Source organism: Mustela erminea, chromosome 8, assembly GCF_009829155.1.
Source record: "Mustela erminea isolate mMusErm1 chromosome 8, mMusErm1.Pri, whole genome shotgun sequence".
NCBI lineage: Eukaryota > Metazoa > Chordata > Mammalia > Carnivora > Mustelidae > Mustela > Mustela erminea.
Window position 1 is genome coordinate 62,519,918 of NC_045621.1, and position 24,042 is coordinate 62,543,959.

The window sequence follows — 24,042 nt, forward strand, 5'->3', positions numbered from 1 at the left end:
CTGGGTTTACATCAGTATCTAGCATACAATACCTATTGAATGAAAAACTTCTATTGTTTTATTCCTTGTGTCTTTCTTTTTTCCAAGGGTTGGCTCTACTTTTAAAATTCCCTCCACCAAAAGAGAGATTGAGAAAGAGAGAGGGGAACGGAAAGAGAGAGAGAGAACTTATCTCTCTTCAACAACTTAATTCATCTTAAACTTTTTCTGCCTTTAACTAGGTCATTTATTCCTAAACAGTATTGTGCATAGGAGTCAAATATTAAGGCTCTGAAATTAGACCTGGTTTGAGGTTCTGGTCTCATTGCTTACAAGTTCTGTGCCATATAGAAGCTCTTATAACCATTCTAAGTCTATTTTGCTCAGCTATAAAATGAAAATTATCATTTCTTCATGAGTTGTGAACGCTACGTTCATGCATGATAAATGCTTGGAGCAAGGAGGGGCATAATAGTCTGCTCAATAAATGGTAGCTATTTCCAATATCTTTAAAACCATTTCAAAGTATATTCATTATATTTATTAAAAGGTATAGAAAGAAATTTTTTAAAGAAACACAACAATCAATTTAAATTCAGCATTATCCTCCATATAACAAATTCTAATATATCTAAAAAACTAATGACTTTGATAGGAGGAGTACTTTGTAAATTTTGTCAGTGTGTAAAGGTCTCTGTTAAGCTTACTACAATTATTTTACAAAATTTTTTGAATCCCAAAAAAGCACAGTTTTGAATTTTGAGCCTAAATGAGTAAGCTTTAATGTGATTAGGCTCATTTGAAAAAGTTCCTATCATACAAAATAGACAAGCTGACTTATTAAAAAAACAAACAAACAAACAAAAAACCCAAAGCTTACTGTAGTTAACAGGTTGTATTTATTATTTTCTATAGTTTCTAAAAAGTAGAATATATTGTAAGACTTTGTTAAAAATAATTCATTACACAGTTTTTGGAAGGTTAGTGGCAAACATGGTTTACAAGTAAAAGATATAATTTTCAAACTAGAATCAGTTAATGGTCTTGAATTTACAGAAGCAAGTTAAGGTTAAGTTTAAATATCTGAAGCAGTTTCTACATTAAAGCATTTCTAAGAAATAGAAAACTAAAAAATTTAGATCAAGCACCAGCTGTCACCATGTCACCAAGTTAACACTAGTTCCTCACTGGTCCCCATCACATGATGAAGAACGGGAGGAGAAAGGGAAGGAACACTTATAGAGAGAAACAGAACCCTGAAATTACATTTACTTAAGGGTTCCCCCAAAGGCATCTTGGTCAGGTTAATACATTTCTGAGGGGCAGAAACAGGCTATAGAAGTTAAGGCTCAAGATCATGCATTCATAATAAAATACAATTACTTACATTTAGGTGACATTGAATGTCATACAACATATTTGAAGTTTGCCATTTAAGTCAACAGTATACACATTTTCTTTCCAAATCCTTTAGGATTTTGTAGGCACATTGAAATCAATCTTCATACAAAGGGAACAAATACCAGAATCTCAAACTACATGGATACAAGTAGCTACATTTTTGTGATTATATCAAAAACCAACTACTTGTGTCTACCTTTTAAATACAATTTCAATAGTGAAAATTAATATTTATGATTTTCAAGTTTTTCAAACGCAAAACCTTTAATAGGAGGTGTGTGTGATGGATTAAAAACAACAAAAACAAACTTAGAAAGATAAATGAGGAAGTGAAAACTACTTTGTATATACTCATATTACATAACACCACCAACCACAAACTTACACTTCAATCTCCTATTCAGGTTCCTCACAGTTTCAGTGGTCATTTTCTTTCTCTGAGTTATAGAGAACCACAAAGTACAGTGGAAAGTATTTCAAAGTGGACACAGTTTCCCAAGTAAGCATCAAGACTCTGTAAAAATCCCTAGACATAATGGCAACCCTTGACTCTTCTAAATCATATTATGACTTTCATTTACCAGATCATACTACTCAATGTTACATCACTGATAAATGGTAAATATGATAAGATAATACAGGAGTCTACTAACAGTTTCTATATATATATATCATTTTAGTAGATGTATACTTAGAAAAAGTATAAATGTGAAAAAAATGAGGAAAATGTAGGCAATAATTATAGTTACCTTTATGCTTCTTACTCTCCGAATTCATTCTTTGAAGAGCTAGAGCTTAGGTAGAACTAGCCAAAGAGATGAAAAACCAGGAATCCAGAAACAATCAAAGAATATGAATTTCCAGTACCAAAAATAAAAGAAAATAAAAACAAAAACCAAGGCACCGGTCAACCAAACATGGTTTGGATCAGCCCAAGAATATCTGTGGTTAATCTCAAAGGAACTTTCTAAGAATAGCCTTTTTCTCTTCCCCAGTTGGCATCTGTGTAGGCAAGTTTATGATTTAATGGCCTGTAACACTGTTATTTTTTAACACCATCCCACCTTAAGAAAGTACTTATTGTATTTGCTTATTTGTAACTAAGTCCTACTAATAGTGACTTAAATCCCATAAAGTAGACATAAAATATACAAGGAAGCCCCTTTTGCTACCAATCTCTACTATCACCTCCCAGTCCTCTAGAAGAAGCACACACCATAAAAGCCAGAGAGAGAAAATAAGCATTGGATTATCATAACTCACTGAAGTGATTTTTAAGGGGTTGTCTTGGTTACACTGGATATACAAAGGTAAAAAGCAAACTTGACATGGAGTCTTATGAACATAAGCTTAACTTCCATGGATTGTAAACAGTTGATAAGTAAACTCTACTTCTCTGATCTTGGTTATTATTTCTGATTCAAACTTCTGACATTTTTAGAACATGAAGAAGATTAAAATGTGGTAAGTGGGATTAGATTTGGCTTTGAATAGTTGACTTTTCCTCAGCTTTGTCAAAATAGGCTTTTTCTGTGGTAGCTTGAACTTCCTTGTCATCATCTATCATATGAATATCTGATGTATTTTTGTCATTTTGCCTCAAGCGGTAACTTTTATAAGCACGTTGAATTATGGTTGCTGAGACTGCCTCTTGTTTTCGTTTCAAAGTAGTAGTAATTGGCTCATATGTGATCTTAAAAGGGTTGGCTAACACAAACCCTGATTCCATCTCTGAAATCATTTTCTCCATCCTCACATCTTTACCCATAACTCGCTTTGTTAAAGCAAGTAAGATGTCAAGGCAATGAATTCTGTCCCCAGCAGCCATGGGAAGATCCATGGCAACGAGCTGCCCCTTGTTTGGTTTTGCCATAAAAAGAGGAGGGTCAAGGGCAGCTGCAAAGTCTGAAAGCCTGCTAGAGTCTATATACTGGGTCCTATCAGGATCAAACCGCTTCCATACCTGGAAGAATTTCCTAAAATCATCTTCACTTAATGTCTTGGCTTTTTTTTTAGAAACAATATTTAAAAATTCCATGACAACAACAATGTACATATTTACTATGATCAGCCATGATATGAGGATGTAACTGACAAAATAAATAATTCCAACAAAGGGGTTGCCACAATCTCCCCTAACCTGAGTCCCAGGGTTAATTTTATCAGGATCACAGTCAGACCATTTACTGTTGAAAATTGCATTAAGCATCCCATCCCAGCCAGCAAATATTGTAACTTGGAAAAGACAGAGCATACTGCTGCCAAAAGTTTCAAAGTTGGACACATCATTAATTCCAGCTTCCTTTTTAACATAGGCAAAATTGTACATTCCAAAGATGGCGTAGACAAACATGACCAGGAAGATGAGAAGACTGATGTTCAACAATGCTGGTAGAGACAGCATCAAAGGGAGTAGCAGATCATGGAATACCTTTGGTCCTTTCCCAGGACGCAGGATGTGGATAATCCGTGAGAGTCGTATCAGTTCCATAATGGAAGGAGACACGAGGTAGTATCCTACTGTTATAGGCAGAACTAGTTCTTGGTGTGGGAGAAGATAAAACAGGGAATAAAATTATTTAAATATGATTATATTTAGAGAAATATAAATTGTTTTATTTCATTTATTATTTCAGTTATTTATTTCAACTATTTATTATTTCAATGACTATTATATCATTTTTTTCTAGATGTTAAGATCATTTTATTAATCCTTCCCAAATAACAGAACATATTGAAAGTGGGGATTACCCAAACACTAACTGTGGCAATTTTCAGGGTATTTACCAAAATTTGGAAGAGAACTATTTGCACATCATCTTAAGAGTACTATAGGTCAAGTATTTCTGGAATCACAAATGGCATGATTCCATAATATAGAACATTAGTCATGTTTTTTTCTGGTGGTAGTTGTTAAAGAGTTCAATCCAGGCTTTACTGGATATCTAATAAAGGTGTCATGCAAATATGCAGAGATGAACGACTTGACTTTTGTCCTTAAAGATCTTATAATCTAGAGAATAGAAGTAGATATTTAAAGTTATTATCATGCAAGGTAGAAAGACTTAGGTGATCAATATAATTACAAAAATGTTTGGCATTCCATGATTCACAGATTACAGTTTAATTTATTTATTTCATAAATAGTATTTGGGTCCTTAGCAGTTTTAAATGGAATTAAGTAAATGAGTCCTGGCATAGAACTTTTTTTGTAGCAGTTGTGGTTAGATGAGGGAACTACAGAAGTGAGAGCTACCACTATAAAACAAGGTAAAGTTACAATTACCCTGGAAGTATAGGGCATATGTTCTCTGGAAGTACTGGAGACAATGAGGTTCATTTAGAGTTGAAAAGGTGGGGAGGAGAGAATCCCATGAAGCTTCTAATTGAGATGGTATGTTTGTTGAATCTGGAAGGACCATGTCTCATATTTCCCTTCAATTTGGTCACTGTCGATGACAACATTCTCTCTGACATTCTATCTTACCTATATCTTCATCTCCACTTTGTTAGAGTGAATCTTCTACTCTGACTCAAATTGTCACTTCTCCTCACAATCTTCCAAATTCTTCCATTATGCTAGACATATCCCCATTTAATTGTAGACAATTTTTTCTACATCCTCATCACTACATTTTCTTTACTTCCTTTCTTATCTAAAATCTGACTTTATCTTAAGGATACTATTTCCCTTGTAACATTGTCAACTGCAGACAGCTCTTTCTTCCCACGCCATATTTCTTGGGGTTGAAAAATGGAATTACCAAGCATCTTTCATTCTTTCCAATGTAATTTCTAGATACTTTAAGTCAATTTTATAAAGAAAAAAAATATTTCTCTCCTGACACATTGTGGATCATGCTACTGAACTATATACTATTGCCTACCATTTCTTGGCTCTATGATCTACTTATTCCTTCTCTTTCACACTCATTGGAGACTTATTAGTACTTGGTTCACTGTTGCCCTTTCCACCCCAACATCCACCATCAGCAACTCATCGAAAGGTCAGTTTCTTCTTCTTTGACTTTCTTAACTGCGATAATCTCCATCATTTTACTTTAGTCATATGCAGCTACGGCCACATTCTGGATGCAGGATTCTTCACCTTCTGAGATTTCAAAATCAAACAGCTTTTTCTTTGTGCTTTGCTCTCCTTCGAGATCTCTGATTCAGTAACTCTCACCTTAATCCCAAATGGCTTTTTAATTCCATATTCCCCTATTTTCTTCCTATCAGCCCCTTCCTACTTTTATGTACTTTGCTTTCAAGCTTTTTGTGCTTGTCTATCAATAGGCAGACTGCTTCTACCACCAAATGAATAGGTTGAATTTTCTGGACGCACAAGTGGGCAGATAGTTTGTCCCCATTTTCCCTATTGGTTATACAGAATATGTTTGACACAGTTAACATTTAAATATAGTCTCTTGTGGAGTTTACATTCTAGTATGTGTCTTATAGGGAGGCGGAAAATAAAATTTTCCCTGCCTAAAACATTTTTATCTTAGATTCTTTACTTGGCTACCCCTGTATCCAATAAGTTTCAGTTTAAATTTTGCTTCCTCCATGCAATTTCCTCTGACCTTTACTTACTTACTGTTAGGTTCCCCTCACTCTTTTGTGCCACTGTATCACCCTGTGCTTTTTCCGTTATCATCTTAATAGCACAACATTATATATGTACTATTTAATCATCTCTATCCCTTACTAGGCTGTCAACTATGTGCATACAGGGATTATGCCTACCTTGTTTACTACTGGATTCTTTGCATATAGCATAATGTGTATTCACAAAGGGGATAATCAAATATATTTGTTAAATAAAAGACTGAGGTCCCCAGGGTAAGAGAAAACTGGCGACAAATTCATTAAAGCCTAACACTAGTGCTGTGAAAGTTGTAAACAGTTTTAGAGATTAGAGAAAAAAGAATAGGGACTGTGAAAGGTTCTATCATGCTAAGACATAAATCTCCTTCTAGAGCCATCCTAGAAAATTCTGTATGTGATACACTGAAAAGGTGACCTCTGAAGTAAAGTGTATGTATTAATTCAACAAGTATTTTGAATATCTTATAACTGTCAAGTGTGTATACATGTATGAATGCAAAAATTCCTACTGGAATAAGGATCCCTTCTCTGTTTGCCTTTGTCTGTATCTGAGGACACATTTAGTATAAGAACTTGCCTGAAATAGTATTATTATAAAAGAAAATTGACTAAAAATCTTACCTATAACAGAGAAAATGACCACCATAAAATCAAAAATGTTCCATCCGATGGTGAAATAGTTACAGTGGAAAGCAATGAGCTTCAGTACACATTCTCCAGTGTATAGTATAATAAGAACTAAATTAATCCAGCAGAGAGCAATGTTCATATTTTTACTCTGTTCATCACTTTGTATCATAATAGTTATTGCTTGAAAACAGATAAGAGCCATAATGATGGCATTAAAAACTTCACTTGTTACCAAGTCAAAGACGAATCCTTGGAATTTATTCTATGGATGAAAAAAAGAAAGGCATAGTGGCCTTATTAATAGCTTATATATACACATATATTGTCTGTAGAATTATAATTTCTCTTCTAGCATAAACAGGAAAATAAGTGAGGGCCCAAGTTTTTACCAAACTGTAATTATAGTATATGCAGTCAAAACAAACAAAAGACCATCCAAACTTTGTTAAGGAACATATTTTAAAATTTTTCCAAGAGCATTTGTGAAGAATTTCAAAAACATGTTTTCATTTTTAAAAGAGAATATACAGAAGAAACTTACTCCTGGGTGCCGGATTGTTTTTTGAGACTCCTCACACAACAGCCTTCTCAGTGCATGGGATTGTTTCTTCTGTTTGACTGTTACAAAGATATTTGAGCCTCCCTGGTAAAGAAATGAAAGAAAAAGATATTAAAATCACACTGAATCTAAATTTTACCTTATCATTAATAGGCATTTTGGAAAGGTTGGTAATTACTGATTTGATCTTTTACAAAGGGCATAAGGCAATGATCTAAATCACATTTAACTACGTCTGATTTTTTGCACACAAATCCACACTAAACACAAGTAGAATATTGGGTAATGACACATATCAATTATGTTCTGGTGCTCTTTCTTGTAGGCAGTCAGCTCTTTTTCAACTTTTCATTCTCCTGAGTCCTACCTCATGTTAAACAGAGACGAAGGAGAAACAGAGGGGGAAAAATGGAAAGGTTTGCTAAGAAAAATTGAATTCCAAAGCTAAAGATAAAATTGGTTTGTACCTTCTAATAAGCAGGAAAAAACCAGAATTGGTCATTTATGTGTTTTTATAAGTCCATATATTACTTAATTTTCCAAATAATGCTTATCAGATGATGTTTTTATACTATTATGCCAACAGCACCTTGTGTTTACATCTTCATAGCGCCTTCTAGAGCTTATTTATTTTTGTGTTCCTAGTGCTAATTTTAGTATCTTATACAGAATGTATAGAGTGAATAAGAGGTAAATAGTTAATGTGTTCATCTAAAAATTAGGAATTATTACTGCCCTAAGTCAGGACTCAGTCACTTAAATTAGATGAGAGTCATGAATTTGAAGTCCATAAGCAAATCCTAGGATGTTATCCCATTGGGCTAAAGTCTCAAGAAGCTGAAGCATCCATTAGATGCGTAGTTGAACACTGTTCTCCTAATCCCATTTGATTAGCAGAGACTGAGTGGTTTGTTTACCAGAGTCTGCACGTGGCTGAACTTTGATGGCATGGCCGAAATAGAATTTCAAAACTAGACTATTCTTTTCTTCGACTTTTTGGAAGGTTTCCCTACACCTCTAGAGAGTAGATGTCTGTGGTTAAAATAAGCAGACTTAAAGGACTTTTGAGGCATTTGCATTTGTAGAAGCCCTGAAGGAAATCTTGTTGGAGATGGTGTCAGTTGGATGTTTGCTTCTGTCTCTGAATTGTTTCCTACTCTTTTCAAGCACTCCTATTTGGGTCATATATTTAGAATTCTCTCTATGTCTAACTGGAAAACCTACTGCACTGGCAAAGATGTCTATGTTGGTTATGACTCTGAAGTTGTGAACATATCAGAGAGTAAAAATGTGTAGCTTATTTTTCTTGAACTTCTTTACATTTTTGTGCAGACATACCACAATATTACTTGTTTGTCAGCATGTCATTTTTTACAAACATATATATAGAAACACTTGTAACTTTAAGCCTTTAAACTTGCCCATTTACATTTGAATATAGAAAACAATGTAGGGACGCCTGGGTGGCTCAGTTGGTTAAGCAGCTGCCTTCAGCTCAGGTCATGATCCCAGAGTCCTGGGATCGAGTCCCACATCGGGCTCCTTGCTTGGTAGGGAGCCTGCTTCTCCCTCTGCCTCTGCCTGCCATTCTGTCTGCCTGTGCTCGCTCTCTCCCCCTTTCTCTCTCTGACAAATGAATAAAATCTTTAAAAAAAAAAAAAAGAAAACAATGTAAAGATGAACACTTTAACAAAATTTGTCAATATGCAAAAATATCAACTTATTTTTTTTTAGCTAAGTACCAAATAAAAATGATATCTAGCTGAATCCCAAACTAATTATTTGAAGGACATTTTTATAAATGTGCGTGATTTTCTCAAGCACTAGTGAACAAAAAATGTTTGTACTTATCTTTATTTTATGCGTGTTGAAATTAGCAATAATAACACCAATCAGCATACTCAAAGGAAGAAATAATCCAATAATAATGAAGTTGATAAAGTAACAATACATGTAGATGTTCTCTTCAAAATTAGGTTGCCTATTTACCTAAAAGTTAAGTTAAAAAATAAGCAAAATAAGGTAGGGCATAGCAGATTTCTTAGGGCATAACAGATTTAGGGCATACAGAAAATATTCTCTATGATATTATAATGATAGTTATATGTCATTATACATTTGTTCAAACCCATATAATGTATAAGACCAAGTGAACCCTAAGGTAAACTATGGACTTTGGGTGATTATGACATGTCGATGTAGGTCCATCCTTGGTGAAAATGTGCCCCATTCTGGTGAGTGGCAATGATAATAGGCAATGCATGTGTGGGGACAGTGGGTGTATGGGAAATCTCTATACCTCCCTCCCAATTTTGTTGTAAACCTAAAACAGCTCTAAAAAGCAAAATCTTTAAAAATAAGAATAAATTAAAAAGTAGAAAACATAAGCAGAATATTGGTATACCAAGTTTTTAAAACATATAATTTATAAAGCAGTTTATAACAAGAAAAACCAACAGTTCTACATGAGGTAATGTTTCCACTTTGTTCTTTGGTGAAGTGGCATTATCGCTTTGTTTACTTGGATTTTAAAGTTTGCTGCATTGGTTTACTAATTGTAATGAAGTCAGATAACCCTTCAAATGGGCCTACTGGGCTTCAACCACTGTGCATAGTCCTGGGAGGATTTCATTTTCAGTGACAGAGTCAATCTGAAATGTATTTAATTTCTTTCTAGCATAAGCATTTGATTTTATCATGTTATTTATTCTGTTATTGTTGTTACCCTTTTCTTGAATTGAGAAAATAACTTTGCCTTGAACCTTCACAATGGCTCCAAGATGATATTATACTTACACCAATAGAATCAACTGCTGAATTCATAATAGTGATCCATCCATTAAACGTTGCCTGTAAAAACGGCATGTTTTTAATTCTTATGGCAAATAAAATGTAAAACTCAATTTGTTATTAATATAGTAAAACTTGATTAGTAAGGCTGACCACATTTCAATATACCATGTAATTGAGACCTTTATAATTTTCATTATTGCATTTATATTGTCTATTAACACGAATTTAAAACCACTTAGCTTCATTGTAGTAGCTTAATTGTAGTTGATAACAAACTACTGTAAGATAGTAGAAATAGAAAGAGGTATATAGATAAATTGTAAATAAATACATGCTGCCCAAGTGTCATTTTTACTATACTGCTACACATGTGCTTTTCTATGGGGGAGGTAAGACAAGTAAGAACAATTTATCTCCTCATTTCTGTTAGATGTTGGGTGACTGAGGAGCCATAGCACTAAGTAGAAATAAAACAACAGTACCCTGAGCTGGACCAAAAATTGTGACCCTATTACCTTATCAATGATGACAGAAGTAGAAATAGGTTTCCAGTACCTGCCATCTTCCCTGTCAATCCTACCTTCCTCTGTACTTCCTTCTCCCAGCAGAGCAGCGTCTGTGTTTCCAAACAAGGCTGGTATAGCATGTCCCATATCTACTAATAATTGCTAAAATATGTTATAACCAATTCTAGTACTCAACCACATTTTGTTCTTTATTTCCACCTATAATATGAATGAGCAAATAAAAACATCTATTTTAAAAAATCAGAAGTGAACTTACCACTTGAAGCAGTGAAAGGAAACTGTTTCCAACATTATCAAAGTTCAGTTTTGCATTCTCCCATGGCATGGATTCATTAAACACAAGGCTTTCGCACTGACTCTTATTCATGACTTCAGATATAGGAAATCTTTCTCCACTTGTTGGGTCAATGCATTCATAGAACTTGCCAGCAAATAAGTGTACTCCCATGATGCTAAAAGCCAGCCAGATCAAAAGGCAGACCAGAAACACATTCAAAGCCGGTAAAGTTGTTGTTATCAAAGCTCTCACAACCACCTGGCGTAAAATAAAAAACAAACAGGTAAAATTTAGGTAAGAAATGTGAAATCACTTTAATTGGAAATACTAAATGTAATGTCATATAGAAATAACCCAAAAAAGGCCATCATTAAAAATTCAATAGGCTACAAGCCAGTATTTGAATAACCTAAATAATAAATTTTAATTAAAAAATAGACATTAAAAATTCAGATGGTCTCAAAATTTTTGTACTAAAGGAATCACTAAAAGGCAATAGAATTGATTAGCGAAATAATTATTTCACTGATTCAACACATTTATCACTTTCTTGTATAGACAACCAAACCTGTGTGACGATCTGTGTATGTATTAGCTAGAAAGTGCATAAAACGAAAAAGAAACAGGCCTACATCTAAGTCTTGGTGATTCTAACTTTTGGAAGGATTAGCCTACAAAGCAGATACTGAAGTGTTGGAAGAAGTAAGAGGAAGACCAAGAGATCACTTATCAGTGAAGTCAAGGTAGGAGGCTACGTCAAGAAACACTGAATGGGCACCTGAAGCCTGCAAAATCAAAAACCACCTCACAGCACCACTCTATGTCCCTGGTGAGTCACTCCAGAGTGAGAAATATGGGAAATCAATCTACCCCCCCAACTCGAGTAACAGTAATAGTGTAGAATCACCGTTTCCATTTCTTTAACTCCCTTCTCTCTTGAATATTACAATCGGAATTTTATTCTTATCACTCCACTGTAGTGGTTATGGCAAATGTAAGCCAGTTCCTATAGCCAACAGAAATGTCCACTCTTTGCTATTTCTTCATCTTTTCCTTAGCATTACACTTTTGCCTCCTTTCCTCCCGATCTCATTTCTTTCTCTCTTTTTCATGAGGCACCATCAATTCTCTCTGCTACAGCTCTATCCTTCCTTCTCCCAGCTATTACTAAATCCATATCCTTTTTGCTGTGTTTTCTTGCTGATATTCCTTAGTCTTCTGGCTTTGAATAAATATTTTAACTTTTAACTGTGCTTTCAGTAACACTTTATTTTATTTCTAAAACGAAGCCACAGATCCTTTGTTGGCATTTTAGATATTTTGAGAGGCCCACTGATACCTGTAATGAAAAAAATGCTATGCTTATCAGAAAATACACTTATGTATGAATAAAAGCAGTAGATACAGTTGACACAAATATTTCAGTAATGAGAGGACCCAAGACTGGAGCTTATTAAATATAGCAGACATTAATTTTGTAATCATGTGACTTCAATGATATATTTTCAGAAATCTTTCAGAATCTTTCAGAACCTCCAGAGGTTAAGATGAAGCTTAAGATCTGAATCTGTAACAGAACAGAATGGAGAGCCCAGAAATAAACCCAGGCTTATATGGTCAATTAATCTATGACAAAAGAGGCAAGAATATACAATGTGAAAAGACAGTCTCCTCAATAATGGTGTTAGGAAAAAGGAGCAGTCACAAGCAGAAGAATGAAACTGGACGTTTTCTTATACCATTAAACACAGATAATTTTCTTATTGGATTTTATCTATATTGACAATGTGGCATTCTGTAATATTAAGCAAATAGGCATGTTAATGATAAGTAATCTTTGTAAATGAAAAATGCAAGAAAACACTGATGTATGATTATGAAATGAAAGGTGAAATTAGATTTTTGCTGCTATTTCCACACACAGTTGATCACTGTATATTACATAATTACACTATGTGTGGTGGTCATCAACTCTGTTTTCTTTGTTAGGTCAAGCCATAGCAGGTGGATTTCCATCATAGGCCCAAAAGATTGAACATTAGTTGTTTTTTGTGGCTCAACCTATGAGTTTTACTCACAGTGCTCAGAAGAGATTTTAACATGTTGGTGAGGGAGAGAACGCAAGAGGTCGTAGTTTGTTATGTGTGACTTAAAAAAAACTAATTTATTTTAAAATCACTTTTATTCAGAATAATTATTTAGTGTGTACAATATTCCTATAGCTTTAAACAGGTAGGTGATCAAAGTTTCACTTTCTGTCAGTTATATTTTCAATATTGAGATAATTTTATTAATACTCATAGACATCCGTGTAGGTTAGAATGGTATTACTTTTTGAAACTTAATATTCTCTCCCAACTATTAGGGTTTTTTTAATCTTATTTTTATGATTTTTCATATCTTATGAGCAATAAAGACCTAAAATCTTAATAAATTTCTACTATGCCTTCAATATATTAAAATAGTAGAATGTAAGGTTTTTGCATTAATATTGTTAATGAGGCAAATGAGAAGACTATGAAGATTTAATTTATAGAAGTTCAGTAATCGTAAATAAAAATCTACACATTAGCTTAGAAACTTTTTTCTTACCTTCATTCTTTCAAACTGAGATAGAACTCTGAGTGCCCGAAGGAATTTAATGGAAGTAAGTGGTTTGAATTCCTCCCGAGATTTGCCTATTAAGCTCAGACAAAACACCTATATATATTTAAGGAAAAACAGAGTGAATAGGGGGCTTAATTTTTACTTAATCGAAACAATCTGCAAAATAAGCTTTGCATTTATTATAAAAAAGATAAACAGTTCAAACCTTACCAAGAAGAATGCAAAAGATTTAAAGTATATTTCCATATATCTTAACAATGACTTATAGAAATGTATAAGAAAATAGCTTTGTGGTAAAATTATTTAAAAAAACATAAAACAAATATTTTCTGGTAGTAGGAATATATATTATTGAGATAAATAAAAATTTGTGTATTTGACATACATTATGATTAAGGGTGAATATTTATATAAATTTTGAGTTTGAAATTAGATTAAGAATCAGTTTCATGAATCTTTATCATCTAGTAATAGTATACTAGGCATTCATAAAAGCAAAATTTGGAATGCATTTACATAATAATTTATACATAATTATTTAAGATAATAGAATAAGATTTCAGAGAAGAGGCATCAAGGAAGATATGAATATTTTTAGGTCCAAATACAAATTACAAATATGTATAGAAAAGATACTAAGGTGATATTTTAAAGTAAGCATATGCATGAAAATCATCTGGGGTTGGGGCACCTGGGTGGCTTAGTGGGTAAATGTTTGACTCTTGGTTTCAGCTGATGTCATTATCTCAGGGACATGAGGTTGAACACCATGTCTTGGCCTCCATTCTTGGTGTACAGTCTGCTTGGGATTCTCTCTTTCCCTCTCCCTCTGCTCCTCCCTTTGCTCTCTCTCTCTCTTTCTCTCTCTCAAATAAGTAAGTAAGTTAATAAATAAATCTTTAAAAAAATCAATCAGGATTAATAAATATTAATAGAGATCAAGCAAGATGGTAGCGTTATGATTGACTTTTATAGTATCTTCATATTTTCTGTATTTTCAAGACAGCATAAATGAAAAATTTGTTCTTTCTTATGCTATACTAAGAGATGGTCTGAAAGTGAGCTCTGAAGTAAGCATATGATTTATGTAAGTGTGGAGGGATGTGGAACAATGACTAGGAAAGAGGAAAATGGGTTGAAAGTATATCGTGATTTTGTTGGAGCAGAAGGTGAATTTGGAATAATTTATTTAGAAGCCAGAGACCAGATATTGTAAGTCATCTTCTTTATACAGTGAGAAGCTTCAATCACTGCTTATAGGACAGGAACCATCTGTTCAGTCAACAAAAATTACTGAGTACCTATTATGATACATGAATTGTTCTAGGCATTGAGGATAAGAAGAGAACCATATTGGGAAAACAAATTTTCCCTAAAGGAGCTAACCTTTCAGTGGGGAAAGACAAACAATCATAATGAATAAACAATGACTATCAATTAATATATAACATTAACAGGTGCTGTGGAGATGAAGAAAGAGGGAAGGGACAAGGGAACATTGTAGTGGAAGCAGTTTTAAATACAGTAGTGCAGAAAGACTTAACTTCAGCATTTTTATTTGAGTAAGTGGAAGTGAGGTAAGCCAGCCAAAGTTCCAGGTGGAAGGAAAAATAAGTGAAAAGGTACTAAGATGGCAGTCATTCTGGCATACCTAAAGGCCTTTAGGAACATCAGTGCTGATGCAGCAGTCTATTGAATGGGATGGGGAAATGGAGAGTAGGAGGAGATAAGACTGGACCATGTAGAGACTTGTAGGCTTTGATTGCACAGAGTGTAGCTTTTTACTGGGAGTGAAATGAGGTGCTTATTGGAGGGTTTCAAGAAGAAAAGAGACTTGAGCTGGTTTTGATTCTACAACAGTAGAATGCATGTAGTTGCTGTGTGGAAAACGGAATGAAGGTGTGCGGTGGCGGAAGCCTGGATCTTGGGTTGAAAAGTGTTGCACTGATCCAAATGTGAGCTTTTGGTAGCTTGGATCAGTGTGGTGATGGTGAAGGTTGTGGTAAGTCATCGAATTTTGAATATATGACTTAAAAATTGAACCAATAAAATTTAAATATTTTAGGATACTGATGTGCACTGATGTGCAATAGGCCTATTGTGTTAGTAGTGGGTTCATAGGTGATTGTTAGAATAATCCAGGAATGAAATGTTGAACTTTTAAAATATTAGGATGAGAAGAAAAGGACAAATGTTAAGCACTACAAATGAAGATATAGGGGATTTTGGTAACTTAAAATATACAGAGAGAGAAAAAAAAAGGAAGATACAAGTAAATGCAAGAGTTAAGTGAGGATTCGAGTAAAGATGGAAATCAAATAATGAACGTTTAAATTTTTCTTTAAAATACGTACCAGAACAACCATGAAGTCTAGCTTGTACCAGCCATTAGTGAAATAGGCTTTAAAACCATATGCCATCCACTTTAGAAGCATTTCCAGAATGAAGATGTAAGTGAAGATCATGTCAGCGTATTCTAATAAGATTTTAATAGTCTTTCTCTGGTCAATATAGATATCCTCAAAAGCCTGTGGGTAAAAAAATTTAAGGATTAGTATACATGTAATTTCTTAAAAAATCTTTGGCATAGGGAGGAATGAAATGCCTTCCCTATTAAGCAGATGGTGAGTCAAGTCATAGGTTGTTGTTTTAAGGGCTGGTTCACTTTGTTTGGATTTATTCACATAATCTGTATCATTTTCTGATCCCATGCCCATAGCAGACGTCATTAATTGGTACCAGAACTTCTTCTTATACAGACTGAACTTGGCACCATAGTGATCCAAAAAACTTCTCTTCAGTCAGTTAATCATACTTAATATAAGAGGTGGAACCTTTACTCACATCGGACTGGTTCTTATCTCTAATTCCATGTTGTCAACTCACAGGTGCATGCTAGGTGCTAATAGAGAAGTAGAGATTTTTTTTTTTTAATTTGTCTTCAGATATCCACACTGCTGTTATAAGCAAAGTCATAAAACTTGCACTGCCACAGAAATAATCAGATAAACCAGTGGAAGCACATGAATAGGAAATAAAACAGTAATCATTTCTCCCAAGCTTCTTAGATTTAATAGGTCAACATTAATTTTACTGTGGAGGAATGAAAAGTCTGACAATGTCATTTAAAGCAATTTCATGTTTTTCTTTTAGCACTGAAAAAGGCAAAAAAGTACCAATAATGCCAGGCAGACTTATATCAAAGTGCATTCAAGGTCAAAAAGTAAATAAGGATAAGAATAATCATATACAAATAATGGTGTGATTCTTATAAGTCTAACATTAAATAAAAGTAAATAGGTCAGGGACGCCTGGGTGGCTCGGTTGGTTAAGCAGCTGCCTTTGGCTTGGGTCATGATCCCAGGGTCCGGGGATCAAGTCCTACATCGGGCTCCTTGCTCAGCACGGAGCCTGCTTCTCCCTCTGCCTCTGCCTGCCTCTCTGTCTGCCTCTGCTCGCTCACTCTCTCTCCCTCTGACTCTGACAAATAAATAAATAAAATCTTAAAAAAAAAAAAAAGTAAATAGATCATGATAGTAGAGTTACAGACTTTCCAGTTGAACCAATTATGGAGTGAAAGTGTCTATACAAGCAAATCATAAATATCTAAAATGATTATAAAGGATTTTATTATATGTATTTATTTATTAAATAGTATATAATGCAAAATAATATGAAAATATTAAAAAGTACCCATTAAAAAAACATTAAAAATGGGCAAAACTAAACTATTGGCAGTTGAAGTCCACATACAAGCTACCCGTGTGGAGTGTGGAAGTAATTGTTAGGGGTCAGAGTATGTGGTTCTGGAGTCCTGGTAATGTCTATTCCTCAAGCTAAGCGGCAGTTACACAGGTGCGTTCATTTTGTGAAAATTCTTCAGCCTATACACTTAGAATTTCAACACGGTCCTCAGTATCTGTGCTAAATGTCAATATAAAGTTTACTTAAGAAATGTATTCAGTGTAAAGTCTAGTTCCCAGCTGTGACTCTATCTTCTCTGCTCTGTGATTTCACAATTAACTATTGCTGTGTATCCTTCTCTGATCCTCTTTAATCAAATACAAGCAAATAATATACATTCTATTTTTCTTTATTCCTTATGTAAAACCTAGCATGCCTCATTCAGTATTAACTAAATAAAACAATTTCAAAATAAATGAATGACAGTGGGAAACATGAATGTTAATAAACTAACAGATACATTTTATTCTAAATCTTCCTTTTTTCACTTATTACTGTACCTTGCAATATCAGCATGCTTTTGTATTTTTTTAAAAAATCTGTTTATTTATTTTAGAGAGAGTAAGAGATCAGGGGATGGGGCAGAGGGAGAAAATCCTGAAGCAGGCTCCCTGTTGAGCAGGGAGCCTGACCTCAGGCTGGATCTCAGGGCCCTGAGATCATGACCTGAGCTAAAACTGATTTGGTGGCTTAACCGACTGAGTCACCCAGGCACCCCAGTTTTTATATTTTTAAAATAGCTGCATGGTATCCCACAGGGAGATTGTACTACAGCACATTTAAACAGTCACTTATTATGGACTGTTTTTGCTTTTCAATCTTTTTCTATTACAAAGAATTCTTCAGCGAATAGCCTTGTAAATGCATTTAATACATGCTCAGATATTTATAGGATAATTAAGGTTGTTGGCTCAATAGGTGAATACATTTTTGGTTCAAAGGTCGTTGAAAGTATAGATAGCAATTCTCTTTCCTGATTGAATTGGTACCGAAGTACTAGCACAGTACAACTGTATGTATGTGCATATTACTAAAGTTTATCTCAAAAATAAAGCTTTATGGTTTGTCTCCCTCCCAATCTCATCTTGTTTCATTTATTCTTCTCCTACCCCCTTAACCCCCATGTTGCATTTCCACTTCCTCATATCAGGGAGATCATATGATAGTTGTCTTTCTCCGCTTGACTTATTTCGCTAAGCATGATACCCTCTAGTTCCATCCACGTCATTGCAAATGGCAAGATTTCATTTCTTTTGATGGCTGCATAGTATTCCATTGTGTATATATACCACATCTTCTTTATCCATTTATCTGTTACTCTTAATCTCACAAAACAAACGGAGGGTTGCTGGGGAGAGGGGGGTTGAGAGAAGAGGGGTGGGGTTATGGACATTGGGGAGGGTATGTGCTATGGTGAGTGCTGTGAAAAGTGTAAACCTGGCGATTCACATACCTGTACCCCAGGGGTTAAAAATGTATTATATGTTTTTAAAAAATTAAAAATTAAAAACAAAACCCAAAAAACTTTATTAAAATAAGTATTAGGGGGGTTCCTGGGTGGCTCAGTGGGTTAAGCCGCTGCCTTCAGCTCAGGTCATGATCTCAGGGTCCTGGGATCGAGTCCCGCATCGGGCTCTCTGCTCAGCAGGGAGCCTGCTTCCCTCTTTCTCTCTCTCTGCCTGCCTCTCCTTCTACTTGTGATCTCTCTCTGTCAAATAAATAAAGAAAATCTTTAAAAAAAAATAAGTATTAGGTATCTAACATTCATTTTTGCCACTGTCATTCACATATTTCAAAACTGTTTTATTTATTTAATATTGAAAGAGGCATATACAGATTTTAAGAAACTGCAACATGTCTTCCAAAAGTAAAATCACAGAATATGAACATTGTTGTATAATAAGTGTTCTGTGGAAAACTAATCTGGCATGATGACTTCAAGTAGCAGACTTCAAATACATTTTTTCCCATAAAAGTCTCCCACACTCACTTACCAGAGCACCTGTGCTGAGCAGTGTGACAAGGCCAATGAAACACTTAAAACAACTGTTTTCCACGATCTTGCAGCAGGTTTTCCTTATGTTCTGCCAAATTCTTCCTCTTTTGGATGCTCTACTAAGTTGGCCAGGTGACGATCTTCTTCTATAACCTGTCAAAAATGGAAGTGCTAAGAGGAAAAATCTTGAAAAGTCATGAAAAAGCTCACCATATGCCTTAGCAATTAGGTATTTACAGAATCTAATACAGGTGCTCTCTGACTTAGAAACATTTGATTTTTACCCCTGTTTCTGTGACCACTGAAGTCACTGAGGAAAGAAAAGAAAAACTTGTGAGTAGTTTGTAAACAGTAGGAGGAAGGAAATTGTGAAAGGCAGAGGTGACTTAGAACATTCCCAAGTCTTGTGGGACAAAGTCTGAGAATAGAATTTGTCCCCCATCCTACAAAACAAAACACAACCAAACCATCCCCCAACACACACAACATCTACATATCACATTTTGGTATGATGACTGAAAGTTCACTCTCTGAAGATTTACATGGCATAATAAATACTCTCATTTAAGTACATAGATATTTCTGAAATGTTAATAAGTATAACATTAGTTAAAGTCAGTTAAATTGATGTCAGGTCTTAGGTGGCATGAGAATAGGGATTCTGATTGGATTACAGAGTACTTAGTGGGTAGAGTACATGTGCGTGGGCTGGACTCTGCCTTCTGGTTAAGAGAGTTAGCTAAAAGAAAATCTGAGACTTGAGAAGACAGTGCTTAACAGGTGAGAAAACAAAGAAAGAGAGGTGAGTGAAGTTTAAAGTCAATGCATTTCATTTTAGAATTTTACCTACTGTCAATTTATACATCTTTGGGGGAAAAAACTATCAGAAATGTTTCCTCCTCTGTCTTGAATGATACAAGTCCTAAAAGTTGAGCTACTGAGAGCAAGTTCTTGGTTTGAATACAGAAATTTGAGCACTTAGCAGTTACCATTCTGATGATTTCCAACGTCCAGAACCTGTAATTATCTGTTAATCTTGGTAGGAAACTAATTGGAATTATATGTATGTTACATATCTCATGAGTTAATCAATTGACTGAAGTCATACATTTCTTCATATTCATGTGGGATATAAAAATAGATCACCATTGGGGCGCCTGGGTGGCTCAATGGGTTAAGCCTCTGCCTTCAGCTCAGGCCATGATCTCGGGGTCCTGGGATCGAGCCCTGCATTGGGCTTTCTGCTCGGCAGGGAGCCTGCTTCCCCCTCTCCCTCTGCCTCTCTGCCTATTAGTGATCTCTGTCAAATAAATCAATAAAATCTTTAAAAAAAATCACCATTACATGATTTGTTTTCCTATGAAAGATACAAGATGTTTTCATATAGGTATTTTGAATATTGACAGTATTCCTTGAAGCATAAGTATACACACACATGCACCCATGAATGCACACACATACATGTATAATTATTTATTCTTTTTTACCATCCTGTAAGTTTTATTATTATCCTCAGTTTACATATTAGGAAATGAGCCTGAGAGAGGGCAAGTAAAAGCTTGTCAGTGGTGGTCTGGGATTTGAATTCAGGCTATCTGGTTCCAGAAAGCTCTTAACTACTCTATTAAACTTCCTAGGAACTAAGTTCTCTCCCTCTTTTCCAAATGTTCACTTTTCTATTGAAATTCCCTATAAATTTTATCAGGATTCATACAGGCATGTGTGCGTGTGATGCATACTTGTTTTTGTGTGTGTGTGTGTGTGTGTGTGTGTGTTCCTTAACCAAATTAATAAACTCTAAAATTAAAATATATCCCATAGTATTAGGCTAAGAAAAATTTAGTGTAATTTCAATATAACGATCAAAAGAACTTATTTTTTTCTTACCGTTTTTCAGATGCTTTGGCTTCTCGCGTTCATAAACCATTTCTTCTTCTTCAGAGATGGCAATGTCAACTGTACTGCATTCCGATGAGCTAGATTGCTTTACCTTCTGAAAAGTAAAGTCCCACCAAGAAAGCTGTGATTAAAGCTTCTCACTGGAGTTCAAGTTTATTTCATCTTCATAAATAAGAAAAATTGTGTATAGAAAGACTTTTATCAGCTTTAAAGACTTTTTAGGCTAATTTCAGGACAGACATTAAAATGCATGCATATCTCTGTGAGCTGAAGTTCTAAAAAATTAATTAAGAATTCATTTAAGCTAAAATAATTAACACTCAGTTCACAACACTGTTCTCCTTAAAGATGTCTAGGATTCTATATCTCCAGTATCCAAAAGGCTTTGAGTTTCAAAGCTCTCTTGAAGTTACTCACAAGGTTTGCCTATATGCCATTTCTGCTAGATGAGCAGTATCAGGATAAATTACCCCTTGATGCTGAATATGGGTAGACAAGAATGAACTTAGTTTTGTTTGGTAAAATCTAGTCCAGATATTCTTGTGTTTACCATCATAGGACAGGACTGATGTGAGGTTATGCTGAGGTGAAATTAGTAAATGGCCCAAAGAATAAGGGTCAGAAATAGACCTGGCAAATTTGTACTAGTGCTATGGAGAGAAGGTATTTGAGGGGATTGACATTCTTTTGCACTCTGTTCTTGACTGAAGCTCAACCCTGGATAAGAAAAGATAGCCATGACTTCGTGTATGTGGTAAATGCGTGGCTTTTACTTGAAATCATTTTCTCACAATGCTTTATATTACTTAATTTTAAAATAAATATACAACACCCCATCCTTTAAATGACCCAGATCTTAAATTTAGTAAGGAAGATTATTTTCTAACTAAAAAATAAGATAAATCTAGTAAAACATCTGGAAAAAACACTTATTTGTTAAAAATTAAAGAAAGATCTAAGTAAAGTATACCAAAAGGAAATTTGTAAATATTGTGTCTTACCTATTGGTCTTATCCTCAATAAATGTCAAGGAAATATAATTAGGAAGCTCTGTTTGCCTTAGACTGTACATAGCCAATTGTCAGTAAGACATTTGGTACTCAATTAAAAAAATATACCCATCAGGAAATTACTCCCAAACAAATTGCCTTTATTATATCAATTCTTTATATTTTCTTTATTTCTGATAAAATAAAGGGTATAGCCATGTACTGATTTGAAAGTAAACAATAAATGAACATTATATAATGCTTATGCATTCAATAATTGAAAATTATACACCTTATATTTACGTTATTTTAGAGTTTGTGCATAAACTATTTGATGTGATTTTTCTAAGCATTTTTAGTATGTATTATTCTAATTTAAAAATAAATCAACTGGGATTCAAAATTATAAATAATTTTATTAGAAGATTACTTAATAGCATGGGAGACTGACCATGCTATACCTCTACATTATGAAAAAAGTTATAAAACCCAATGTAAAGTTTTATGTTATTTTTATAACTATATAAATTTCGTTATGTTGCAACTAAAAAATGGCTGAGAGTTTAAATACCAAAGAAAGAGGCTGTATCTCAGAATTATCAGATCACATGTGATTTTATTTTCTTCAGTTTTTAGTAGATCAGAATCCTAAAGTACTCATGAGTTGCATAAGCTTTGAAGTGTCTAAATTAAATATGTAACTAAATGTACGATTAACTGAATAAGTCTATGAGTAGCTAATCAATCAACAGGACCAAATAATTATGCAGCATAAATTGCAACTCCTGAAACCTCACCATTTACAAATATTTTTAGTGTCATCTTTCCTGTATATGTTCATATCCCAGACTTTCTAATGAGATTGGCAAGAAATTTCCTGGAGCAACTCAATATGATGTGTGGAGATAAATAGCAATTTTACCCAGAAATAAATGGTAGTCAAAGTTGTAAGTGAAGACACATAAGTGTAGCTGGAGAAGAGTTTTCCCTGTTTTCTAGAAATGGCATTATTTAAAGGAAAATGAACCTAAAAATATTGGGCATGCTAAGGAGTGAAAGTGTTTCTCTAACACAAAGATAGATGCCTTCACTAGGAGCTGGAAGGATTTTGAATAATTATAACTCAACTCCTTTTAGGCCAATTTGAGAAGTTACTGCAGAACAGGTGCCAAGCTAGAAGAGATCCAGGAGACAAGATGGTGCCAGAGATTTTTGGGATGTGGAAAGAGACATTGTCTTCCCTCCCCAGTGCCTGTGAGTGATCTGAGATGGTACAATGCAAGTACCTCTCTACTGAGGTACAAGCTCAGAGAGAAGACAAGATCTCTGTAGATGTAGCTTTCCATTAAATTACACCTCCTACTAAGATATAGTGCTTGCACATGAAGACACTAAGATTGATTCCAGTAGGGTATACATTTTAGAAGCTAAGTTAACAGCAATATCTATGCTTTTTTGAATGTGTTGGGTTTTTTGTTGTCGTTGCTTTTCTGTTTTGTTTTGTTTGTCCCAGAATTGATAAAGCCACACACTGTTCACAATTCAAGCTGGTGAGTTTTCTTTATTCTTTTATTCTAGCTCAATTATATATGTTATAGTAAATGTTGAAGAAATAAAGTGATAAGAATCCTAGAATTTTAGCAAGTAGGAAAGTATTTTAGCCCTCCTGTAGTCGAGTCTCACATTTCAAAGATGATAATGCCCAGGAGAGTTTGATTTCTCTGATAATATGCATTGATTTTGAAAACTTAACTTTCTTCAATAGCTTTACATCATCCCATGCTGCCTGCTTATTAATTTACTGAATTTTGTAATGATATTATCTTGTTTTACCAAGTGTTCACTATAGACTGGGCATTGTTCTATGGACCGTTGAACTATTTTTCTTAGTCTTATCCTCCCTAAGAAATAGATCCAATTTTATCTGAATTTATAGACAAGGAAACTGAAGTTTAGACAAGTTAATTAACTTAATGAAGAGCATACAATCAGGAGCAAAGAGTGCTGTAGCTAGGATTGACTGGGTTCTTCAA

The 24,042-nt window shown here is 34.4% G+C and overlaps 1 protein-coding gene across 5 annotated transcripts in view; it reads right to left on the minus strand.

Moving 5' to 3' along the window:
• SCN7A (sodium voltage-gated channel alpha subunit 7) overlaps positions 1–24,042 on the minus strand; it is a 93,759-nt gene that overhangs the window by 7,882 nt on the left and 61,835 nt on the right. For 3 of the 5 annotated variants that reach the window (XM_032355842.1, XM_032355839.1, XM_032355841.1), the window contains exons 16-25: positions 21,009–21,114; positions 19,120–19,274; positions 15,736–15,909; positions 13,367–13,474; positions 10,754–11,032; positions 9,974–10,027; positions 9,029–9,166; positions 7,160–7,264; positions 6,610–6,880; positions 3,812–3,921 (exon numbers count right to left, since the gene is read on the minus strand). In XM_032355842.1, coding sequence (XP_032211733.1) covers positions 3,812–3,921; positions 6,610–6,880; positions 7,160–7,264; positions 9,029–9,166; positions 9,974–10,027; positions 10,754–11,032; positions 13,367–13,474; positions 15,736–15,909; positions 19,120–19,274; positions 21,009–21,114 — 1,500 coding nt within the window. Of the gene's footprint in view, positions 1–869; positions 3,922–6,609; positions 6,881–7,159; positions 7,265–9,028; positions 9,167–9,973; positions 10,028–10,753; positions 11,033–13,366; positions 13,475–15,735; positions 15,910–19,119; positions 19,275–21,008; positions 21,115–24,042 lie in introns of those variants that run through there. The other 2 variants (XM_032355837.1, XM_032355838.1) reach the window with 1 other exon arrangement.